At 36.4% G+C, this 25,107-nt stretch overlaps 1 protein-coding gene across 1 annotated transcript in view; it reads left to right on the top strand.

The window, feature by feature from the left end:
- The first annotated feature begins 392 nt into the window (after positions 1-392).
- LOC129750189 (uncharacterized) overlaps positions 393-25,107 on the top strand; it is a 383,780-nt gene continuing 359,065 nt past the window's right edge. The window contains exon 1 of the mRNA XM_055745439.1: positions 393-4,175. Within this exon, the coding sequence (XP_055601414.1) occupies positions 3,309-4,175 (867 nt within the window). The 5' untranslated portion in view covers positions 393-3,308. The remainder of the gene's footprint in view (positions 4,176-25,107) is intronic.

Genomic DNA, 25,107 nt, shown 5'->3' with positions numbered 1-25,107 from the left:
ACCATCTTTAATTTCTTCTAACTTCATACCCGTCTGAAAATTTTCATAATCCTAAGATGTTCTTACTGAAAAGAACTTTTTTTTTATTTGCGTGAATTATAATTTTATATAAAAAAATGCTATTGCACCTGCTCACACCTCTGACGAGTGCGTCTGTCTGCGACACGTCTGCCATCAACAGCAATGTATTATATTTTAGCCAGCATGTCTGACCATCGTGCTAGAGCGCCAGCTCGAAAAGTGCAGGAAAATGAGCGGCCAGTCAGCCAGCATTTAAAAGCTAACAAGCACCGACAAAAAAAATTTGCTCGAGAAAAAGAGAGAAACGGGAGCAATCAAATTTTATTCAATCGTCTCTCTCGTTTTTCTGGCCACAGACCAGGCCAGGACGTTTTTGGCATTCAAGAGTACAGGTAAAGTACCGGAGCAGTTCGAGTTAGAATGTGCATTGTCGAGGAATCGTTTCGAGTTGGAACGACCGGAAGCTAGATAACGGATGGTTTTAGGAAGGATTATGTTTGTTCGGCGGAGTTAAATTAGTGCAATAATGGTGCAAGTAAAAGGGTTAGTTACCGCATGTTGAGAAAATTGATTCTCTCAGCAAAACGATAGAATTGCGCAAAAATATCGATTTGCAAAGTGTTGCCATCTCACTCAGGCTGGCAGTGGTCCTCGCGCGCACTCACACTAGCGTAGGTGGTGCGGATTGGCGGTGTCTGTCGCGAGTCGCGAGCGAGTCCCAGTCAATGTGTGATTGTTTTGTCTAGCCAGTCGACGTGTACCGATAGGGCCGTCTCGCGATAAAGTCGCGATCCAATATTGCGGCTGCTGCTGATGGTCGAGAGGAAGTGCCAGTGTGTTGGTGTGCTGGTGCGAGACCGATCAACCGCGATTTTCCTCGATGTGGTGGTGCGCGTAAATACATCGCTTAGCATAATATAGCGAAAAATTCTCTTTTGAAAAGGTTCATCACTCGGCAGACATGTTTTGTTAGACAAACGTGAAGGTTCTGTTTTGTGTCGCGCGCGCGAGATAGTTCGTTCTCACTGGTTTGGGATTATAGTTGCTGGACGGTGATCTAGACGACGAGCAAGCAAGCAAGAAAGAGACAGTGGGTCGGTCCGGGTGAAGAACGTGAAGCAGAATCAGCAGCAGCAGAAGGCAGCGCGTAGAGAAGAAGTCGTGTGAGTGTGGGGTGTGGAACACAGAGCAGAGCAGTGCGACACGGGGAATTATCCGCGGAACCGAATGGCAAATAGAGGAAACGGCAACCAAGAAAAATCGCAAATGAACGGTTCGCGACGACAGAAAATAGACACGATGCAGTGATTTTCGGATTTCGTCGAATTCGGTGAAAACAAGGTGTCACGTTGTTTGTTGTATTGATTGGATGGTTTTTTGGTTGTTAATATCGCCAAACGCAGACCACGGAGCCAGTGTCTTCGAAGTGACCACAATCAAGATTCGAGAGAAACAACATCCCTAGAGGCGGGGTGACGGAAGAAAAAAAAAGTATGATCCATAGCAAAAATGGCCTCGGCGGCTGAACAGTTTGCACCCGATTTAGATTTAGTTTAATACAATCCCCCTGAAGTTGTTTGTCACTGCTGTGATGGGTGTCTCCTTTTGCCATTTACGCGGGGTCAGGTTTGTCACAGAAGTTAACGCAAACGAGTGACCATCGAGCCCCGAAAAAACAGCCGAATATAAGTGTTAAACATTGGAGACGCTAGGAGCGCGAGGGAGAGTTACAAATATAAATAAAACGTTGCGTAAGTGCAGCACTTCTCTGCCTTCTCCATCCACATACTATATCCATCGTTGCTTCCATCGATCTACCAACCGCGAAGCTTCGAGCATCGTCAGTCACACCGTGCTTTTGTGTGTTTTCGAGTTTGGGACCACCATCGGTCGTTCGTTCGTGGGTTTTTTTTTTTCGGCAGGGTTATTTTTTATTTCGTCGACCCGTACCGAACCAGCGAACGTGAAATGGACTCTTCCTCAGCGGACTAAGAAGAGCGCATATCGACGGAAACGCAGAAATCGCATCGCAAAAACGGCGAGACGTTTGTGACTATCAAGACGACGACGACGATGAACGTACGAGAGCGTCACTGTGTGCAGAAAAGTAGAGAAAGCAAAAATTGAAGTAATTTTAGTGCCAATTAAAATTAAAAGTTTGCGAGCCGAGGCGCGTCCGCAGCCAGAGAGCGCAGATGGTGGAGACCGTGTAGAAGAAAGATACACACAGATAGATAGCCAGATAGAGAGAGCGAGCGAGAGTGAGGGGAAAGATTCTTGGCACATGGTTTCCGCTGGCTCGCCGCGCCTGCCTGGCAAGCAGCAGCTCGGTTCGCTCTCGTGGTGTCGGTCGTGTTGTCTAGTCTAGACTTGATAAATTTTTCGCAGATGCATCCTCCTATGGGCTAGTGCACTTACTTACTTCTGGTTACTGTGTTGCGTTGCGTTGCGGTACGATTAAGGTACAGGCACAGCATCCTTCCTCGTATCCGTGTGCGCCGCCGTGTGATCGGTACGGATCCGTCGTCGTCGTGGGAATGTGGTTGCCACTGCTGTGCGTCAACCGCCCGTCAACATCGTGTGTGCATCTCGCGGAATGTTCTACACTGCTGCTGGCGGCCAATTTTTGGCACACCACTTCGCTACGCTAAGTAAGCTAATGTGAACCGGAGAAAAGATGACGATGCACCAGTGAATTCGAGCTGAGAACAGGTGCAGGTGATTAGTTTCGAATAGGAAGTTGGATTCCAACCAGGGCGCTGCAAATTCTGATTGGAGGGCTAGTGATTGTTTTCTCTTTCGCTCGGTTGGTTGGGTTGGAAAGCCCAAGGAAGGAAGTGTGTCTGATTGTAAAGCAAAGGTTGTGTCACTACTGGTGGGTGCAGTAGTTGTGCGAATCTTATCGGAAAACGAAAATAATTGGTGTGCAAATAATCTTTGAAATGTGAAGGGTTGCAAGGAAAATAACCGCAATCGAGTGATACAAGTGTTGTACACATAGTCTGGGTCAAGTAGATCATTCGTGTTGTGTTTATCCTGATCAGAATGTTGTGAATACTAGCGCCTTGGATAATTGAAGGCAACAGGGGTTGGATATGGCCTGTAGTCGCTATGAAGGAATCCGAATGTTGAAATAAAAATAGAGTGAAAACAAGCTGTGAAGAGAGAGAAAAAGAAAAATATTAAGGAGTCTATTTATACTCAACAAGCGTGCTGTTGTTGCGTCCAATAGCGATAACCATTTGAGCAATTTTCGCAAGCTGATAACAAAAAAAAACGTCACAAATATGACAGAATACGTGCCACCACAGCTGATCACAGTACTGAAGACCTATCAGGACAATGCACCGAAAGGCTTGCACGGCCCCGGGCTGTCTTTGGTCCACCCTGGAAAGAGTGGCCAACGACCAGAATCCCCCGATCATGACTCCGACGAAGGTTTGATAGTGCAACCGATCACAGGACCCCTTCCTATGCCAGCACATCCCATAATGACCACACCGGATCCGGACTGCGGTGTAGTTCAGCTGACAATGCTGGAAGGGAAGAAGATCGGATGCTTTTTGCTAGGCGGCGAAATGCGGCTCTGTCTGCCACAGATATTCAACAATATCTTGATGGACTTCTCGGTCGAACAGATCAATCGAAGTATTCAAGAGCTAATGATCTATCTGTACAACTGCACCGATCAGCAGCTACAGGAGTTCAAACGAGCCAACATTATTCCGGACACGGCCAAAACATGCGGATTGATTACGCGAACAAACGCCGAAAGGCTGTGCAGTTACATGCTCCATCAGGCAGATGGCACTCGAAGTCGGAAGGGCGCGACTTCATTTCGAGTGTATCACCGCTGTTTCGGGAAGTGTGAGGGTATCTTCACCTTCGAACTGTACTCGTACAAGGAACCGGCCTGTATCGAGTGCTGCGAGTGCCAGGGAATGTTCTCACCGCAAAAATTCGTTTGCCATCAGCATGATCGACAGGAAAATCGAACCTGCCACTGGGGCTTCAATTCGAGCAACTGGCGGGCCTACATACACGTGGCACTGGACGAGGAGAATCGGGAGGCGTACGCCAAGCTGTTGGAGGACATCTGGAACCGGGAACGCGACACCGAGATGGAGCTGGAATATTGGCTCGCTAAACGAAAGGTAAGCTTTTGTTTTCTTCTATTCTTACTATAGCATAAACAGTGAGGAATCTTAAATTCGAAGATGTTTAAAAAAAGGTTATTGCAATTGAACGTCTTTCACCAGTTTCACTTTCACTGATGCACTATCACGATCAACTTCCCGAATCAGATTGCATCAGACAGGAATTTCTCAATAGGGAGACTGTGCTAGCTGAATCTTCTATTTAATATGAATTTATAAAACTGGAAGTTAGTTATTGTATCTGAACACTGAATTAATAATAACTAATTCTTTTAATTTGTTGTATGGTTCATACACTTTAAGTGTTGAAAAGCTAAAAATGGGTGGGCCGCTAAAAAAATTAAAAATAAGACATTAAAACTGCTTTAAAAAGTGGCATAGCATACCTTGGCACACACACACCACATTAGCCAACGGAAGTAAAAGTATCGTTTATTTGGCTTCCGGCATTCCCTGCAAATGTCCTGTAAAAAAGTTGTACACTAAAAATTAAATGTCTCGTAATTTGTGTTTTCGACCTGTAAAATTACGGTAAATGTACAGGACATTTGCGTAATTTTACAGGAAATAATTTTTGCTGTGTGGAATCATGAAAAACAAAACAAAATTAAAATTATTTTCTGCACCTAAATTTATGCACTACTCATTTGTTCAAAGTAACTGTAAAAAATCTGTTCCAATTTTCACCATTTTGCAGTAATAATTTTTGAAGTCTCGATCGAATAGATTTTGTATTCCAATAGAAGTTTGAGACAAAGTGTTTAATTTGTATTCAAACCTGAATTCTTGCAATGGAATATGTTTCAAAATTTTAAAATCGGAATCTGAGTACCCATTTTGTTGAATTGTTTCAAATTATAATGTTGTATTCTGTGTTAAATTAAGCAGGAATTTGCTTGTTTTGCTGTTAGAAACATAAGTTAAGGTCTTTCTAGTTTTTGCACTTTAAACACTTCTTATAAAAAGTTCCCACTCTAAATGCAAATCATTTTTCTGAGCGAAGAATCCTAGTTTACCAGGGTAGCAAGCGATTCGGGAAAGCTGGAAAATAACCTGGAATTTCAAATCAAAACCGGGAATATTATTTATGAATTATTTATTCCAGTATATTAATCTACAAATTCATAAAACTCATTAATTTCATCATGTCGAAACTTTTTCTCAGAAACTTTACAAACCATAATCGTTTATTTCAAAATTGTTAAGCATTCGGGAAGAGCGGGAAGACGTCGGGAATAAAATGCCGGGAAATCTCGGGAGTTTTATAAAAAAAAAAATATCTTTTAACACAGCGAATACATTTGTCGAGCAAAGAATCGTCGTAGACAAATTTCTCGACCATAAACTTTTTTAAGCTCACGCATTCTGTACACTGCAGTGAATGTGAAAATTTATTTTTAATCAAATAAACTTTTCACAACTGTGAAGTTTTAATACGTTAAGTCTTGGTAATTACCTTTTATAGCGTAAATATTTAAAGATTTAGTACCGTTGTGCATTTTCTTTACGAATATCTGAAAAAATTGACCTTAAAAACCTGAGTGAAGAATTAAGTGTAAGGAATTCAAAAAATTCATAATGCTGCGACTTTATGCTTCTGATGTGAATTCCTACGTTGAAATCAGACAGTTTTCGATTGAATCCACATCTTGAAAACTAAGATTTAAGCTTTATATCTATCTATATTCTATACGTGTCCAGAATTAATGATGTTCGAATCTGCTTCAGGAGTTCATTTTTTCAGAAAAACACGTTATTTTGAATCGAAATTTGGAAAAATAGCAGAAATCTAAGAAACTCATTTAAACTGGTGGAGTTATTTTGAAGAGTCCGAAAAATTATGGATTTAATTTGACGAAAAAAATGGATTGTTTTTTTCAGCTGTTTTCAATTGAGTTTAAGGTACCTTTAGCAAAATTAAAAAATAATCAACCATACTTATAGGTTTTTATTTGATTGATTAAACATTAAAAAAAACAAACAAACAAAAAAAACAAAAATATACCCCTCTGTCAGCCTTCCCCATATACCTACTGACGAAAGTTCCTACTAAAGTCACTGATAGTACCACCACTGATCATACTGACTGGACACTTAGAACAAAAATTCGATCATTTTTTGGCTATTTTTTTTCGTCAAATTCAGCAGGTTCGCAATACCGACGGCAGGTGGCGAACCTACCATTTTTCCGATACAAATGGCCTGTAGGAAAAATGTACCTGTTCAGCCCGATTTTATCTGCCCGAATTGCCTATTTTTTTCGAAAGTTGGGTGAAACTTTCTAACTGGGATAGCATTTCTTCAAATCGATCGATGCGCACTCTGGAATCGATATTGCGTACTGTTGGAAAAATTATCCAAAAAGCGAAATCGAGTGTCCAGTCAGTATGGTCAGTGGTACCACAATCACCACCATCAAGTGGCAACAGCGCCACCTACAAGTCAGAAATTCGCCAAAAGTAGTTCAGATCGTCGATGTTTATATATGGTAGTTAGGACTTTCTCCAAATGACGGCGTGCTTGATATGTCGCCTTGTTTTTTGAAGAATGAGGTATATTGGTTTTATTAATATATTTGGTTTTACGGACTCCCCGGATTCAATGGTACGTTTAGCCGCGGTCATTTGTTCGTCAGTCCATGTTTGTCTTTGCGTTTTCCTGACATAAGCTCGTGACATCTGGAAAGTTAAAATGAAAATAAACACTTTCTATTTTACCATTCTCCATGGGGTGTCCATTTTACCCGCACTATATGTTTTTTTGAAAACAGTTAAATTTAACAAAAAAAATATTGAAAAAAAAAACACTTACCTTAGATGATATCTGTTGATAAGTACTCTGAGCACAGATATTTGTACAAAAAACTCGGCGGAAAGGCGTTTAACACTTTAAAAAATGTTAGTTGTTGTAGGCCGAAAACAACATCACCACCTGGAAAGTGCACGTGTATTTTGTTTTTGTTTATTATTTTCAGTGTTTGACAGCTCTGTGTTCCATAGGGTTTCTCTAATAGCCTCTAGTGATTCTGTGATAGGGTGGCCATAAAGTTTGCACTACTTTATAAAGAAATAAGTAAGATTTCAGTAAGTTCAGATTTTTACCACCCTTGTCCATTTTACCCACACTTCCCCTAACAATTTTCGGTTAAGGTTAGGACAACTAGAATTATTTTCTTACCGTATTACCATCACCGTATTCTGAATAATCATTGATTCTCAATGTTAAACTAAAAAAAAATAAAGTCCCGTCATACTATTACGTTCAATTTGTATAAAAAATATCTTCATTTCTGGTAAGAAAATCCTATAAGCATATTTATTCGCGCATTTTGAAACAGAAAAAACCTTAAAATCTAAATCGGGAAAACCGGGAATTTGAAAATGGAAACTTGCTGGTCATCCTGGTTTACTGTACTCTGAGTTAAGAATTTAACAAATGATAGAAAAGTTGTTTTTTTTTTATAAATAAAACCAAATTGAAATGAATTGAATTTTCAACACTCCAGTATGAAATAAAAAAATCGTTTTCACACATGATGTCTGATTTTCAATCAATGATTTTTTTTACGCTCAAAAATTAGGTACTTAATCATATCTTTATTTTTATTAAAGTTAGTATTAAAGTTAGTATTCTATAGATAAAGGATTTTTTTTTCTGAAATGTTGTCTACTGTATGATTTAAAATTTTGAGGTAAACCACGAAGTTTTTTTTCCATTTCCATCCACATTTCGTGTGAAAATGTGATTCTTTTGAAAACGAGAAATCTTATATAAGTGAAAATGTTATAACCAACGTCAAAAGGGAATTGGTTTCTGAAATTCATATTTCATAGAATGAACTCAATTGTTTTAATGTTTTAATGCCATTATCGTTAAAATGTCATCAATATCAAAATACCGGTGAAGAACTTTATTTTGTTGAAAGGTTAATTTAACCCTTCATTGCATTTTTTCCTTAAAAAAAAAGCATTTCATTACAAAATGCAACAAAATACAAAGCAAAAATTCACCTTTAAATCTCGTTTCCATATGCTGGAATATAATTTTTTTGCATCTCGCGCTTGTTAATTTCAAAATTTCATCCATCCAAACATTACCCATGCAACCAAAAGTCCCATATCTACTTAAACTCGTGCCTCCAGAGTTCGAATTTCGCTGAACAAAGGTTCCAAAGGCAGTTGGTACCGAATTTTCTCGAATGTGAGCACCAAAGTCATAAAAGGTTCCTCAAATAGCCTTTTTGTGACATGGCATTCCCAATACTCAGTATTAAAGTTGCAAATAGGGCCTCAAGTAGCCTTCTATGGACTTGAAGTTATAAAAAAATCCTCAAATAGCCTTTTTGTGATATGTCAATTGCATCCACGTAGTATAAAAGTTACAAATTTGGTCTCAAATAGCCTTCTGTGGACTTCAAGTTCCAAGAAGATCCTCAATTAGCCATCCATACTATAAAAGTTACAAATTAGGTCTCAAATAGCCTACTGTAGACTTCAAGTTCCAAGAAGTTCCTTAATTAGCCACTTTTGTGACATGTCAATCGCATCATTCAGAATATAAGTTACAAATTGGGTCTCAAATAGCCTTCTATGGATTTGAAGTTCCAAAAAGATCCTCGAATAGCCTTTTTTGTGACATGTCAATCGCATCCACACAGTATAAAAGTTAAAAATTAGGTCTCAAATAGCCTTCTATGGACTCGAAGTTTCAAAAAATTCCACAAATAGCATTTTTTAGATATGTCCGCCATTTCATGAACATGAATTGTAAACGAACATCACAAAAGGACATATTAATAATTTTTTGGAGCTTGCAAATTTATCACACATTGAAAGTCAGTTGAATTCATTAATTAAATATCAAGATAAACTCAAGGATTTGTATAATTTTTGCCTAACAGTTATAAACATAGAATTCCAATTTGTTAGACCGATATTATTTTAACGGATGTTTGATTTATATGCCGTCTCGTAATGTTTCTGAGTGATACTCACCATGCGTCTTTGCTGCTGGCCGCTGGCTGCCCTTGCGGGTATTCTAGGAAAGCTTATTACCACTTCAAATTTTAGCTGTTGGTATGGCAACATCAAGGTGTGGTGGGGGGTTTAACCCCCCCATGAAGATTTTTTCCAAGTAAAATTCTCACCGTAGTAACGGAAAATTACTTGATCTTAAATGTAATTGAAAATAAGTGTCAACAAGTGAGTCAGAAATTTTTCTCGCCTCCGGCGAAATTTAGTCTTATATTACCCTTGGCTTGAAACATTTCGATCTACGATACTATTTGACGTTTGCGAATTGAAACTAACTTTGATTCTGAATTGTAATTCAATTAATCTTTTGTACAGGAACTCAAAACTTGACATACAAAAACCCTACTTCTTTTCAGAATGTGTTTTCATGAGGAATTGTAACGATATAAGAACAGAGTTTGAGACGAACCATTTTTTTTAATTTAAAAATCGATTTTTATTACAAATGTTATGCTTATATGAAATATTCTTCATGAAACCAATTTAAGACTATATTTTATTTTGCGTTTTTTGCTTCTCTAAATGCTCTAAAAAACTCTTTAGCATCAATACTAAAAGTGCTCGACCAAGTTTGATAAAAGATTCGAGTTCAAGACGCTAAATTGTACCAAATCAATCATTAAAACAAACACCAAAATGCTGTTGCTTGGAGTCAATTAAATTATGTTTAAACTTATGGTGAAACGTGGTTATGAAATAAAAACCTTCTGAAATGTTTTAAAACACTTATATTTTTCATTTTAACACACGCCACAAACGTGGCAAAGTGTCTTCAGTTAAAAAAAATATTTTGTTTAAATTTTCAAATAAATTTACCAAATATTAAAGTACAGCTTTTTTTTCAATTCTTTAATTACTTGCGAATTTTTTTAGTCAAATTATTTAAATTTTAAAAATCATTTATAACAAATCTGTCTTAATTTTTAATTCTGAATTTTTGTGCACTTGACACATAAGCCCTAAAATCTAAATTTTTAATAAGAAAAACTAAGTTTCAACCTTCTGTTCTTTCCAGGACTTAATATTTCAATTGAATTTCATATTTGAAACCAGCGATTGAAAATTTAAAAATTTATCATTAATTTTTTTTACATAAAATCGTGTTTTATGAATCGATAATGACTTTTAAATTAATCTTAAAAAGTTTAAAAAAATCGAAGTAGCAACCTTAAACTTAATTTTAATGCGAAATGTTAACTAACTTTGTACTTGCTTTGTTCTTTCAATATTTACAACAAAACTTGAAACTCCTTATTTTTCATTTTTTATCAGTTTTCATTGATTATTTGCTAAATTACACATTTACACATTTCCCAATATTTTCTTGTCAGTATAATTGAACTTGAAGTTATTATTTTGAATTTAAAAAATGAACTTTTCAAGCCGTTTATTTTGACCACTGGAGGATTTTTTTTATAAAAAAGTTTTTTGCTCTGACTTCTATCACTGGCACTTTTCAAATAATAATAGATAAATATATTCTTCTTTTAATCAAATTAAATTAAGCCATCGACCATTGAATAAATTCTCCAAAGTTCAAAATTGATTTTTTTTCATCTATCGAAAATTCACATTTTAAATCGCGATTTTAAAGTTTTTGTTCAAATTCAAAATTCTATAGCGGAATTTTTTAACCAAAACTTCAGTTGAAAATAAAGAAAATAATTTAAATAAAGATGATTAAAAATTTACAATTACTATCATTTTTCTATTTTGATTATTTTAAATTTACTTAGAAATTCTTTTAAAACAAATTTCTAGTTCAGAATAAAGAACATCATTTTGAAAAAAATCATCTTACCGAAAATTTTAAACTTTCAATATGATTTTTAAATTTGTTTTTTTGATCAATCCAGTTTGTGTGGTTATCATTAGTGAGAAACGACGTTAAAAATTCCTTTCCTTTTTATTGTTTATTTTTGGTATTGTTGTTATTTTTAGCTAAATTTGAATTTTGAACCCCCTCCCCCATGGACGGGCCCTTCGCACGGGCCTGATGCGTTATGACATTACAAAATTAAAAAAAAAACAAAAAAAAAGCTCAATTTTTTCATTTTATCTTTCATAAACAAAGTTTGTTCTAACTTACCCCTTTTTCTAAGTAGGGTAAAACTCGCATGTTTTAGTAATTTTAAAAATAACTAATAGAACCAAGAATTTTTCTGACAACGTAAATTTGATGCAATTTTTTTTAAACTGCGAGTATCCAAAGTCTATGTGTTCACAGATAAGATAACGCTAAACTCGCTCGAATCGTGGAAGTTTATCTATGTTAGATTACGAAATTTCCCGAGCATAATTATGTGACCAAAAGACAGGTTACATGCTGCGCAGAATTGTTTTCGTCTTCAGGTTTAACCTGACAAATTTATTTCCACCATCACATTCTCTTCACTAGTCCTACGCATCATCATAATAATTATACCAACCTTGAAACGTATCATCATGTTCCGGTGCATCCTCCCCGTTTTGGTTATGTTGATACGTATCTCTCGAGGGCTCATGCATCGGTAATAAACAACCACTTGGTATAGCTGGTGTACCATGACGTAACATATAATAGCTCCCTTTTTGGTTAAGGTTTCGTGTTGGTATGTACGTAGGTTTCTTACATGATGTCCGCCTCTTTATCCTTTGTTCTACGTATGTAGATACGTACGTTTGAGGATGAAAAAAGGCTCCCAAAAAGTCACGGTTATACGATAAAATTGCACACAGCGACTGGACTTGGGCTGAAACTAACCTGGCCCGGACTGGACTGGACAGGACACAGACAAACCCCCAACTCAAGTTTTTGTGGGTCGACGGACGGACAGACCGTCCTCGTTTTGGGTAACCGGACCAGCACGATGAAAGTAACGTCAAGAGCATAACCACCTTCAGTGCCCTCGTTCGTTGTGTTCTCGTTCTCGTCCTCGTTGCAGCATTTGCAATCCCCCGGTGGAACGTGTAGACATACACCTGAGACCGAAAAGCCTAACGCAAAACAATCATCGGCGACCAAGATGCGATGGGAACCAAACTGGGTTCAGCTCAACCCGGTAGTGTGTAGGTAGGAACCTATCCATGTATCTCTGTGTGCATGGTGATGCCCTGCCGCGCTTTTGGCCGAACGAATTTGGTCGCGCGGGGACGAAAGAACAGCAAAACGGATCGAGACGGAACAAAAAATGCCAGAACCAGAATATTCAGAACAAAAGGGAAAAGAACGTAATGGTAATGGTCATTATAATCACATAAGTATACACACAGATAGGGTAAAACGGGTCTTATAGCTTTATCCTCTTTTGCTCGGGGAGCAGCCAGAACTCCGGTTTTCCGAGGCTCTCGGGAAAGGAGTGTTCCGCAAGCAACCCGTCGTAAGTCCTCGTGGACGTCCTCAGCGTCGCGTGTTGGACCCTCTGCATTTTCCCCGTTCGCGAACTGTCGTTGCTTCATGTACTTGTGAAATCTTCCTTGCTGCGAGTGTGATGTGAATCTAGAACCAAAAAGGAAATAAGAACCGAAACAACAGTCACTTTTTTTCTACCAACAACGAGAAAAAGTGCAATAAGTATTCTCGCAAACAGCGATGTCTTGTTTTTTTCAGGTTCTTATTGCGCGGAGCCATCGATGGTTGTTAGAGCCCGAATGATTGTGAGGATGGCGATAAAAAGTTAGGCAAAGTTTTTTCCCGATGCCCGGCTTAATGTTGACGCTCGATCCGTGGATTTAACGAAGAGATACCTAATGGAATGGTGAATCTTGGCGCTTTTGTTATCTTCAGAACTTAGAATTTCAGAAAAAAAAATTGTCTACAGTGCATTTTACGGAGATTTTTAGGGCTCAATTTATTTTGTCTATTGAATCCGACCAAAGCGAAACTAATTTTGTCTCTAAAACCGTATGGTAGCTATAAAACTTTGTTTTGAAACATCGTATAGTTTTTTTTAAATCTTGTCAACACATTTATAAAAACAACCATAAAGGTATGAGTACTTTTAGAGACCAACTAAGAAATCCAAAAAAAAAACGGTATGACTATCACATTTACCCTCACGGTAATATTTGTAGCTGAGTTTATTACCCATTACCCATTTTGCACAAGGAATTTTTACGTAACTCTCTTGCAGAAGCTTTGATGAAACTTAGAAATAATTTTCCATTTAAGTTAGTTAAAAAAGGGTCTGAAGTAAGCATTAACCTTTGGAATAAATCTTGTAAGTCTGCCAGACGATTAAACTTTCTTGAATGATGTTCACGATAACTAGTTCTAGGCTTTTCAAACAAATAGAAGACGTTGATAAATGTATAGAATTTCTTGTCAAACCTTAGCAGATAAACTAAGAAGTTTTGTTACTTATAGTAGTAAGCTAGTTTTTATATTATATAGTTTATGTTACGATTTTTCTACTACAAATGTTTCTTTAATAAGATCAAAAAGCATTTTACTAGTTTCCCTGCTAATTTCAAATGGAAATGGTTCTACTTATCATCGAAAATAGTCACAAAAAGGGGGTGTTGCGAAAATGTGCACTTTTCGATGGACGAGCCTTCCTAAATTGCCAATAAAATACACTAAATGATTTCTATAGGGCTTCAGCAACTTCTAAACCCATTATAATGTATGAGACAATTGTAGATCGTGGTTTGTTACAACGTTGTTTCAAAGACAGCAAACCATTTTATCCAATCTACAAAGGTTCAAAAAACTGTTTTTTCAAGAGATTTTTTTACTTTGACTGTAACTTCGGAGGGCGATGGGATAGGACTTTGGCATATGCAACAAACTTATGTATTTTGATCAGATAAACATCTTTGTCGAAGACATCAAAGCCCCAATTTGAAAAACAATAAAGTTAGCATTTTTATCTCGCTATCGATGGACTCCTCGGCAAAAATTTTAATATTTGAATATGTTCCATGTAAAACTGAACAATGTTGCTGAAGACACCAAATGTCTATCTATTCATCCCTGGGCGCTATTAATTTCGTACAGCTAGATTTTTTATCTTAATGTTTTCCGGGCTAGGATTCGCACATAGATAGATTTTAACTTAAACAATAACTTGGAGACTCGGTTGCAAACGAAAAAGCTTCAAATTTGTAAATTAAAAATTCTTAAAATGAGAAATACTTACATAATGTTATTAAATTTTTCTGGTACAAACCAAGTTTTCTTACATTTTCTGACAAGATTGATACAAAGTCTTCTGATTGTTGTCAATCATCTTGTATTTTTCGAATGGTTGAAAATGTAACTGTCAACAAAAACAACCAATGACTACTTTGGTGAAATGCAAAACTGCAAAACTGAAAAGCATGCTTTCGTTGAGTGCAACGTTAAGATTTGATGAAAAGCGTCACAAATATGTAACTGTATCTGAGCGTCGTTATTTTTTTTCTTTTCAACCGAGAATACAAATATATAAACAAATAAAATACATTTTTGAATTGGCTAATATTAATATTTGGAGCGAGAAGATTTTAATTCTTCTCTCCAAGAACGGAATCTTAAACCCTTTTCGTGTTCTTGAACAATTTCTTCTTGCCGGTGGTTGAAATACAGGCTAGGGCTCCGCTAGTCTGGTGTTAAAAAAATCAGTAGTGTTTTTCACTTTGAGGTTTTGTATGAGCTATATTTGACTGAATAAAAGTCAAAGAGTCGATAATGCAGATCTTCTCATCTGCTGAAAGCAGTGTTAAGGCAGACGTTCCTTCTTATGATTAATAAACGAATAAGGGAAAATTGTATCATCCCTTTGCTTAACACCTCCTATAGAAATGTTTTTCCTAATCAGCCGCAGAAAAACAATTCCTGTGCAGCTGAGTTGTTTACGGTGTTGACGGGCGGCGGTGTTGCGGTTGCGCCAGCTGGGCTGTAAAGGAATGTAAATTAACATTGAAAAAAAAAGAAGCGCCGCCGCCGTCGCCGTCCGGGCCAACAAATTGCAAATATCGATAGGCACCGATACTGTTTGCCGACGTCTACCTGTGCACTCTGTTCTGTAGGCTGTTTTGTTTAAACGCGATATCAGCAGCGGCAATCTTGATAAAAATAAAAGCAATCAATACCTACGCTAGCATCTCCAAGGGATTGTTTGACACTGTGTATGTACCTTTGCATATTTTTTTGTTGACAGTGCAATCGATGATTAAAGTGAGTGACTACAAACTTTTCTACTGAATAGATTGAAAAGCAACGTCCGTCGTTCAGGATTGTAGTTGTTGAAAAAGAAAACAAAAACAGTTTTCAAACTTTCTAGGCGAAAATTGGAAACTTAAATTTTCATTAATATAATTAAACGTTGATTCCGATTGTTCACTTCAGATTCTAATCCCAGATATATGATCTGGGATTAGAATCTGAGGTGAGCAATCGGATTCAACGTTTAATTATTTTAATGAAAATTTAAGTTTCCAGTTTTCGCCTAGAACATTGTACATTTCTCTATACCTGTAAACAGCCTTTCAGTGTATATGTAAGCTTTTTAGTCGATTGAATGGCTTACTTAAGAACAACTTTTCAAAACAATCGACATCTTAATGCTTTTTAATTGCTTTAATAGACCACTAGAAGTAAAATGAGGTTTTGTATACGAATAACAATTTAATATTTTTGGGGCTACTTTAGGTTCAGTAAAGCTCCAATCCTGCCGTAGATTACGAAGAACGAAGTTCGTTCGGTAAACCTTTCAATTTTGTCATCTACAAATAATTTGCTCCGCAACCAGAACTTTTAAACGATGATGTGTTATCGTGTTATTTACAAAGCTGAAATTTGATTGAAATTTAGAAAATTTAGGGAATCGTTTACTTGCGCTTTTGAAATAACCACTAATATGTATGGAGAAATGTTTAAAATTGATGAGCCTTCTGTTAACCTTCTATTTCATGATTTTTTATTTAAAATCATTTCAATCAGTTAGAAATTATATGTAGACTAGAGAACCTGTATTAGAAGAAAATTGCAACATCTGAATGCTTAGCTTAAAATAACATACCTATCTGGCCATATCGCCAAAACCATGGATCGGAAGTCCTCAGCACTGTTCTCTGGCTCTTCGTTCAAGCTTTAAAGTGAACTAAATTTCAGTTAATTCGGTTCCGGGTGGATTGCAACACACGGCATGAAGGACTTGAATTTTGTTAAAATTCCGTTTGTTTTCTAACTACGAACATGAGCTACCTAACAGTGAAAAAAGATGTACCTAATCATAACTTCATATGACGAGCTTGTCCCTTTATTTAATTTAAAAGACATACACCGTCTTAGCCGATTTAGGCTTTACAGACTGAATTAATGACGTGGACAACTTAAGATTAACATTTAACACCCAGTACCGAGATGGGAATCGAACCCATGCCATCAGTGGATCAGCGATTACCGTCCTACCACGCTAACCACTCTACCACCGAGACGTATATTTACATTTTCTTTTCGTTTTTTCCAGTTGGGGGAAAATCTACTGCGATCATTTAGTTGATCTCTTGTGGTTTAACCCCATTTTTTTCTTGGTTTATAAATGAAATTTGCAGCTGTGTATATAATTATGTATATTCCTCACAAACTTAAATACTTTTTCAAGGTTCTGTATTTAATTTGTTCACCACTTCCGTGCTATAAATTCGTTAAATTGGTCCCAAAAAAAAAGTTGAAATTTTTTAATCTGTTTGTTCAACTTTTAATCAATGAAAATCCAAAACAGCCTTTTTCAAAGGTGATGGAAAGTATCACAGAAAAATTAGATACAAAAAAAAACATAAGCCGTAAGCATCATGAAATTTTCGAAAAAGATACAACGGCTCATCGACAGGTCTTGAGCCCGCAATTTCTGCTTCAGTACAACGGCGCGCTAGCCAATTACACCAAAGGTGAACGTGACGAAATTGGCTCCAATATGTGTACATGTCGAGCTCCATCGGATTGCTGGATCTTCTATCAATACACTCCATGTATATCTCGCATACAGAGATGCCAATGTGCCTGATTTTTCAGGATTTGCCTGAATTTCCAAGGCTCAGCCTGACAACCTGATAAGCCATTGAATTTCCCTAATTTTTATAGTAAGCCTGGTTTTGCCTGATTTTTGCCTGATTTTTGCGAATGTGTTGCAGAATGGGTGCATTAGATACCATTGCTGAAGTGAAAATGTGAGTCGACAACCAAAGAAAGGCTATCACTTTGAGCGAAATTTCCGTTACTTTGACGTATTATTATTTTTATTTCATCAGTCCCTGAATATTTGAAAAAAATGTTGGCAACCCTGCTTGCATGTATTCTTTGCCCACTATCTCTCTATTGCTTCTCTAGCGGCAAACCCGAAGCAATCGACCATGTGCGTGCTCGGCTAAAATCCCGAGTCGATCGGATCAGGGTTCCCAAATTTTTTTCCCAAATTCAAGGAGCTTGAAAATAAAAATCAGGAAAAATCTAGCTAGCATGAAATGATCGTGTTGAGTGCAGTTTTTGGTCACCGTTGTAAATTTTTGTGATACTGATACACAGTATTTATTGTTCATAATTCTTTTAAATCTGCACATGGTCACTGTCACTTCTACCTTTGAACGCGATATTTTTTGTTTTCATGCCTTTTATTCATCTTTTCTATCAAAGATTGACCAGCTATCACACGTTTATCTGACGAAATATAGCATTTTTCAAATATGTGGTATGTGATTCAGCAGTTAAATTTACTTTTTTGGACCTGTTTAATTTCAACTATAATATTTGAGATACTTATCAAAGTATTTTGCAAATAATCTTCATAGTAGATCGCGCGAAGTTAAGCATCAATGTGGCAGATTTCAAAAGTTTTGAAGCAAAAGATACGCAAGAATAGTTTTATAAACTTGAAACAAAATTCCGTTTTCTATAGGAATATAAAAGAATGTTTGCATACGGCAATCATATTTTCCAGTCATTTAATTTTGATAAAAAGTACATTTGTCTGAGTTTCAAACTTTGAAACTCAAACAAATCATTTATTCCGTTACTATACTAACTATTTTGTACATTATGCAATTGAATGATTGTTGGGCGAAAACATTATATGTTTTTACGTTAAACGTCTAGCTTTTGTTGTTCTTGGAATTGATTTTAATTGTAGTACTGTTACATATAAGTTCACATAGAAATTCGAAATGTGAAGACTCACATAAAGGTGTGATAACACAAGGTAACAAAATTCAAGTTTCCCGAGGTGCCAAAAATTTGAAAAGAGGGTTTGACTTATTTGCAGGTGCAATCCAAATATGCAATTGTTTTTTTTCTACCAGCTCAGGTTTTCGAAATAACTTTTGTAAGTGAGTAAAAATTCATTTGAAAACTTGGTGCATATTTGTCGCCAAACTGTAGAATAAACATGATTTTCAAAATCAAAGTTTCTACGCAACTACCCACTTTTCCGAATACTGAAATCAATTTTGACTTTGAAGTTATGACAAAAGATTCGAGTTCAGGACGCCAAAATCTTCTAAAACCAGTTTTAAAACAAATGTACCTAAAAATGCTACATCGTCCATAGAAGATTTGAATCCAACAGAATGTGAAGTGATTGAGTTCCAGGTTGGAGTGAAGACGAGAAAGCATTGCATTTCTATTGAGTTTTGAACGGATCTGTACAAAGTTCTGCTTACTGAAACATTCAATTATCGGTAAAAACAAAAAAAAAAAAACAATCAAAATCAGGCGTATTTCCGAAAATCAGGGAAAAACGAGGCTTATAAGGTTAACAGGATCCAGGAGTGGCAAACAGAAGAAAAAAAAACAAAAAAGGGGCTGAAATGACAAATTGATCTGATTAAATCACCGACCAGTGAGCAGGCACCATATTTTGTTTCATTAGAATGACCATTCTTATAACTTTTTCAAGTCGTTGAGAGAGTTTTGCGTTGGATAAGTTTACAAGTTTTACCAAACTGAGCATGCCTCATCTATGGAACAAAAGCTTTATTAATTTTGTTTGGTTCCGGCACGAATTTTTATCATAAACGATTACAAATCTTTTCATAAAGTGCTCATTTTTTTTTTTACGAGAAGTATAAAATGCTGCAGCTGCATTTCTATTTGTCTGACCTAGATCAGGATGGACTTTCAAAAATCAGGCAAATCCTGAAAAATCAGGCACATTGGCATCACTGGTGGTGATAGAGAAACAACAGAGATACCCATGAGGGTCCAAGAAAAGCAAAAGAGAAATTCTACTTCACTTTCAAATTTTTCCATTTTTGAATACATTTTGATGATTGAGTGAGGTTATTCAAGAATAACAATCACGACTCTAAACCAATGTCAAAATTTCGAAATAAAATCCCAGGTTCAGAATTCTGCTACAGTTTTTCGAAATTTTCTTAAATCGATGAAAATTAAGTTCTGAATTTAATATTTCATTTCAGAGGTTCTAGTTCCTTACAATAAAAATAAAATTTGTATTTTTACATTTGGGATTCTTTGTCCAATTGAGGATCCTTGACTTTCAGCTCGAATCATCATTAGATATTTTAAATTAAAAGTTGTTTTAAAATTCTGGCTACAATTTCGTTTTCCACTTCATTCCATATATGATAATTTTTTTTATTTGTGACACTTTACCAACGTTTTGGCATTCGTGTCAAATATGATAAAAATGATTTTCGAAACTTATATGAACTTTCAATATTTAGACAAAAAAATTCAGAATATGAAAAAAAAAACCATCCTGAGTTTTCGTTCCATTTTTTCGGTGGTTTAAAATTCCCCCCCCCTCTGAGGCGGTTCTTCCTAAGGCCCTGGCTTGACATGTACGCATACTGGAGCCTATTTCGTCACGTCCACCGTGGTGTGATTGGCTAAACGCCTTTGTACTGAATTGAGCCGTTGTATCTTTTTAGAAAAATCCATAATATTGGGTTGCGTTTTTTTTTTCGGTATCTCATGTTTCTTTAATACTTTCCATCACCCTTGAAAATGTGATATTTTTCAAGCTTTTTATCTCGTTTTGTGATGAGTAATTCCTGGGTTTTGTCCAAATGTGCCTGGATTTTTGGTCGAAATTTTGGAATCAAATGTCCGCATTTTGCTAGGTTTTTAGATAAAATAGCCCGCATTTGTCTGGCCCGGGTACATGGTGAAACAATTCCGGCAACCTTTATATAAATATTATAACTTTTTAACCATTTTTAGCCGAAACATTGATAATCTAGTTGAATGAAGGTATCTCGTTAGAAAATCTCAGACCCAGTATCAAGATTTTGATTTTGGTTTAAACATAGGATGTGCTGGAAGATAGGAAAAATTATTTTGATTAGAAATCGTAAACCAAGACAGAATTAAATTTTTTCTCAGCATTCTGGCTGAGAAAAAAATGCATTTCAAGAAACATTTTTCAGATGATCATAATTTCGTCCCAAATCTCCAACAAAGTAATTGTTCATATGTTAAGTATGGTTTCAAGGATAGACATCGTGACCTCTAAAGCTTTACAAATATGTTCAGCCTTCATTCTACATACTTTTTCCTCAACCCAAAAACGTGGACACCGTTTCGGTCTTATCACTGAACTTGTGCCGTTTACGATAGCAAAAAAAAAATGGTCTGCTAAAGTGGCGGCTAAGCAAGTGAACTGGACAGACATTGGAACCTATCGTGTTTGGTTATCAGATTTGAGAAAAAACCCCATTCACAACAAACCCACGAGACGATAAGAAGGCCTCTTACAGCTTAGCTAAACTCAGGGCACTTGTATAATTGTTTTGTGAATTCTGGAATCATCTGTTGACTCCCTGGAAAGCGCCCCAGTCTGGAAATGATAACAGCAACGTGTAAGTACATACCTAGTCTGGCAAAATAAAATTAAACCAACAACAACCGCTGCTGTCCCGGGGCAGGTTTATTCGTTTGATCTACTGGCGACGACGACAACGCGTCCCTGTTTGTTGTTTATTGTTTATTATTGGTCGCGCCAACTCTTTCGAGAGATGATGACCAATACTCGGGTAATCCACTGATAAGGGGCGAGCAAACCTTTGTTCGTGTTACATCAGGGGATAGTAAATTTTTAATCTTTTTTTCATTCATTTAAAAAGACGAAGTCCATTTCAGGATGAATCCTGGATTGGAGAGCCGTAATTCCGCGAGGGAATTGGTGAGTGTTTTTTGGTATATTTGTAACCCCCTAGTATGGAATTTATTCACCATACAAACGTACAAACACGCGCACTCGTCGCGCTAATCAGTAAGGTCAAACGTAAACAGTCTCGCGTATTTTTGTTATCAGTCCACTGTATAGCAATAATATTTCTCGTGTACGTAGATATTTTAATGGAAATTTTTTGTTCTTTTTTTGTTTAACGTCACAGCATCCAATGCTCTAAGTATAATATTGAAGAATTTTTATATTTTTTTTTCTAAAAAATTTAAGTTAGTCTCTACAATTAATAACACTCGCTCCGGCTTCATTTCTATAATCTCTGCAACCTAGTTGTTGTCAGTGTTGTTCTGTAAATTCAGAGCTAGGGAGTAGAACCCCTTTTTTGGATTAGATTGTTCGAGGACTCTTTCTGGCTTTCGCAGACTGACTCTTGCGATGATGAGTGCAGTGCATGGCAAGTTACCTACCATTTTATGTTCGGTGCGCCTGTACAGTTTACCGGATGGTGTCTCGAGGGGTGGTTGGAAGGGTGAGTTTTCTAGCCTAGATGTTCCAGCTAGCTAGTTGGTCTGGCTGATGGTCGATTTGCGTCAGAATGCAAAAAAAAAAAACACTACCGAAGAAAAGCTGTGAAATGATTGTATTTAGTTTGGCTGAAGTGCTCAAGCACTCATACACATAGAATCCACGCACCCATACTTGAACGAAAATCCCCTTCGCCATGTACGTAGGTACCGACAGTTTATTGCGAAGGTCGTGTAAATATGTTTGTTGTGTCATGGAAGCAAAACACCCCTGGTTCCGTCGTTCGATTCCTCCAGCTCCAGCTAGACTGGTTCCTCAGCCAGCTCGATGATCCCGCAAATCCATAACAGTCTGGCGATGGAAATGCAGTTGTGCGATTCATTGAGTGTTTAGAATTAGGGTAATGCAGTAAGGCACTTCCAACCACGCTAGCTAGGGGAAGCGTGTTTTGAATTTTTATAGAAACAGTCTTCTTTGATATCACTTGATTGAAAGTGTTTAGAACTGAATTCCTATTTTAATGTTTTTTGTACACAAATTTGATTAAATAATGATAGTTAGTAACAAGTAATACGAAATAAACTTCTCACAAATAAGTTTACGTAATGTTATAGCACTGATAAGCTGATATAACTCCCCCTGCGTAGGAGAAAATTATTGAGCGCCAACTAGCTCATCATTCCCGAAGCTTCGTTTCCCGATCATGTAATGATACCAATTACTAAATTTCGATTTTTTCGGAAATCATTTAATTTTCAATTGACAATTCGAAAATATTTTTCATGAAGAGTTATGTAACTTAGTTAGTTTAAATTTTAGTTTCAATGTATTGGATCAATTTCATTCTTATTGAAGGAGACTGTATGATCTTTTGAAAATTTTAACCGAAGGGGAAATTTGAAGAAATTTCAGATGATTTTAAAAAAAACTCTAATAAAATGCCTAGATTAAATCGTTCCCCAGAAGATTCTTTTTTAAAAAACTGTGATATTTTTCCTCAATAAGATGAAAAACATTTTCGCATTAAAAATCTTTAAATCTATGATTTTTATACATTTGCAAAAATAATTTCTTAAAAAATGTTAAACATTAATTTCAATTCTATCATGAAATTAATTTTTTGCAATTTTACTATCCTAATAACTGGAATCGTTTTTTTTTTATTTGAAGAGTTGATTTCAGGTACGTTTCAAATTTGTTTCCTCAAATTTCAAAGCTCAATGAATTTAGAACATTTTAACCATCGGGACCTTTTTTTTTTTTTTTTTTTCATATGTGATGAAAGAAATTAGAGAAACATGAACTATCAAAGAACGAAAGAACATAAGCCGTAAATATCATGAAAATTTCGAAAAAGATACAACGGCTCACCGACAGGACTTGAACCTGCAATCTCCGCTTCGGTACAACGGCGCGTTAGCCAATTCCACCACGGTGAACGTGATGGAACCGGCGAACACGAGCAATCGAGCTCTGCCGATCAACTGCTGGACCTTCTATCGAAACACCATGTATATCCCGCATGTGATATTTGCCTCTATTGATCTCTCTTGTTTCTCTAACCCCACCCATCGACTCGGGATTTTAGCCGAGCGAGCACATAGAAGGTCCAGCAGTTGATCGGCAGAGCTCGATTGCTCGTGTTCGCCGGTTCCATCACGTTCACCGTGGTGGAATTGGCTAACGCGCCGTTGTACCGAAGCGGAGATTGCAGGTTCAAGTCCTGTCGGTGAGCCGTTGTATCTTTTTCGAAATTTTCATGATATTTACGGCTTATGTTCTTTCGTTCTTTGATAGTTCATGTTTCTCTAATTTCTTTCATCACATATGAAAATGTGATCATTTTCAGGTACAAAGATGTACCAAGCGATTTCATAACATCAGTATTGACCTTTTTTTTACTCTGGAAGGAAGACATAACACAAATTGAACACCATAGCAACTTGTAATTTTCAACGCAGAAAAATTGAAGCAGGCTAAAAATGCTTGGTAGATGATGAAGTTTCTTTTTTTTTCTACGTGTCATTAGAACACGTGGATTAATTTTCGAATGCTAGCGCTATCACTACCAGTGAATTAATTACTAACTTAACAGTTAAAACACGAACCTAAGGTTGGTGGAAATGTGGTGCAGTGAACTTGAACAATTACAATTTTTCACCACCGCTCATTGAACTTGCGAGCACTTTATTACGCAAATCATGACACCAACCAAGGATGCTCATTCTGGAGTGAGATTTAAAATGTGGATAATAGAAAAAAAAATTCGCTTGATATAAGAATGTTCAGTTTTTAAACACTTCGCTTAAATTTTGTTTCTAAAACATCAATATTGAAAAAAAATTAATAAAAATAAAAATTTTCAATTTCAAATATTATTCTGCTAGTACCATTCCAATATATCCACGGTGCGATGGCAGCTAGCTAGATCGAGCGAGAACCACAGACTAGAACTTCTCGGGTATTTTATGTCTGAGCTGTAAAAAAAATGTTGGAGAGGTTGTATATAATACTCAACCACAAGGTTTTCGCAGAACTACGACATCTTTCAATTTCAAGAAAACTTTTTAAATTTTTAATTAAGAGTTTGTTATTTTTGATTCATTTTGCCTTTCATATACATTTTTTTTTGAAAGTTTGTATCAATTAGGACTCGAAGATTTAACAATAAGTGAATTATAAGTTATTCTAATTCTCGCAAGTGGCGTTTCTAATGAACATTAATCCCTTTACACTGCAACATGTTAACCAATTAAGCGCCAGTTCCAGCGCCAACCTCCTAAGCAATGCTATAATTTTGCAAAAGCGATAAAGCCAAGCCCGAGTTGACCTTGCACGTCTTTAGTTAAAAAGTTGCAGAGTAACTGATCAAATTCACTCAAATTTTTATTTTATATGCCGAAAATACCAAATCGTACGCAAAATGAAGTATGATTTATGAAGTATCGACGAACAAAAGCTTGCTTTGATCCGTTAGTTTTTCTCCCGGGTCAAATGAAAGTAAACTGCCTGCCGAAAGTTTGGAATCACCCTTTCAAAAACATGAAACCACACTTAAAAAAACACTTTTTTTTTCCAAATTTAGGGATAAATTACCTTGTTCTTAAAAAAAATTAAAATAGCTGCTTAAGTTATCGGCTAAAGTTCGGGATAACTCCGCAGTAAGGTGTATCAACCTAAAGTTTGTCTTCAAAAAACATGTAATTTTATTTCATCTGTGTCTCTGTTTTCAAACAACGTAGCGCTTATCTGTTAAGCTTA

The sequence above is a fragment of the Uranotaenia lowii genome, chromosome 2 (assembly GCF_029784155.1).
Source record: "Uranotaenia lowii strain MFRU-FL chromosome 2, ASM2978415v1, whole genome shotgun sequence".
NCBI lineage: Eukaryota > Metazoa > Arthropoda > Insecta > Diptera > Culicidae > Uranotaenia > Uranotaenia lowii.
Note: the sequence above shows the minus strand (reverse complement) of the source record. Positions and strands in the feature narration are given on the sequence as shown.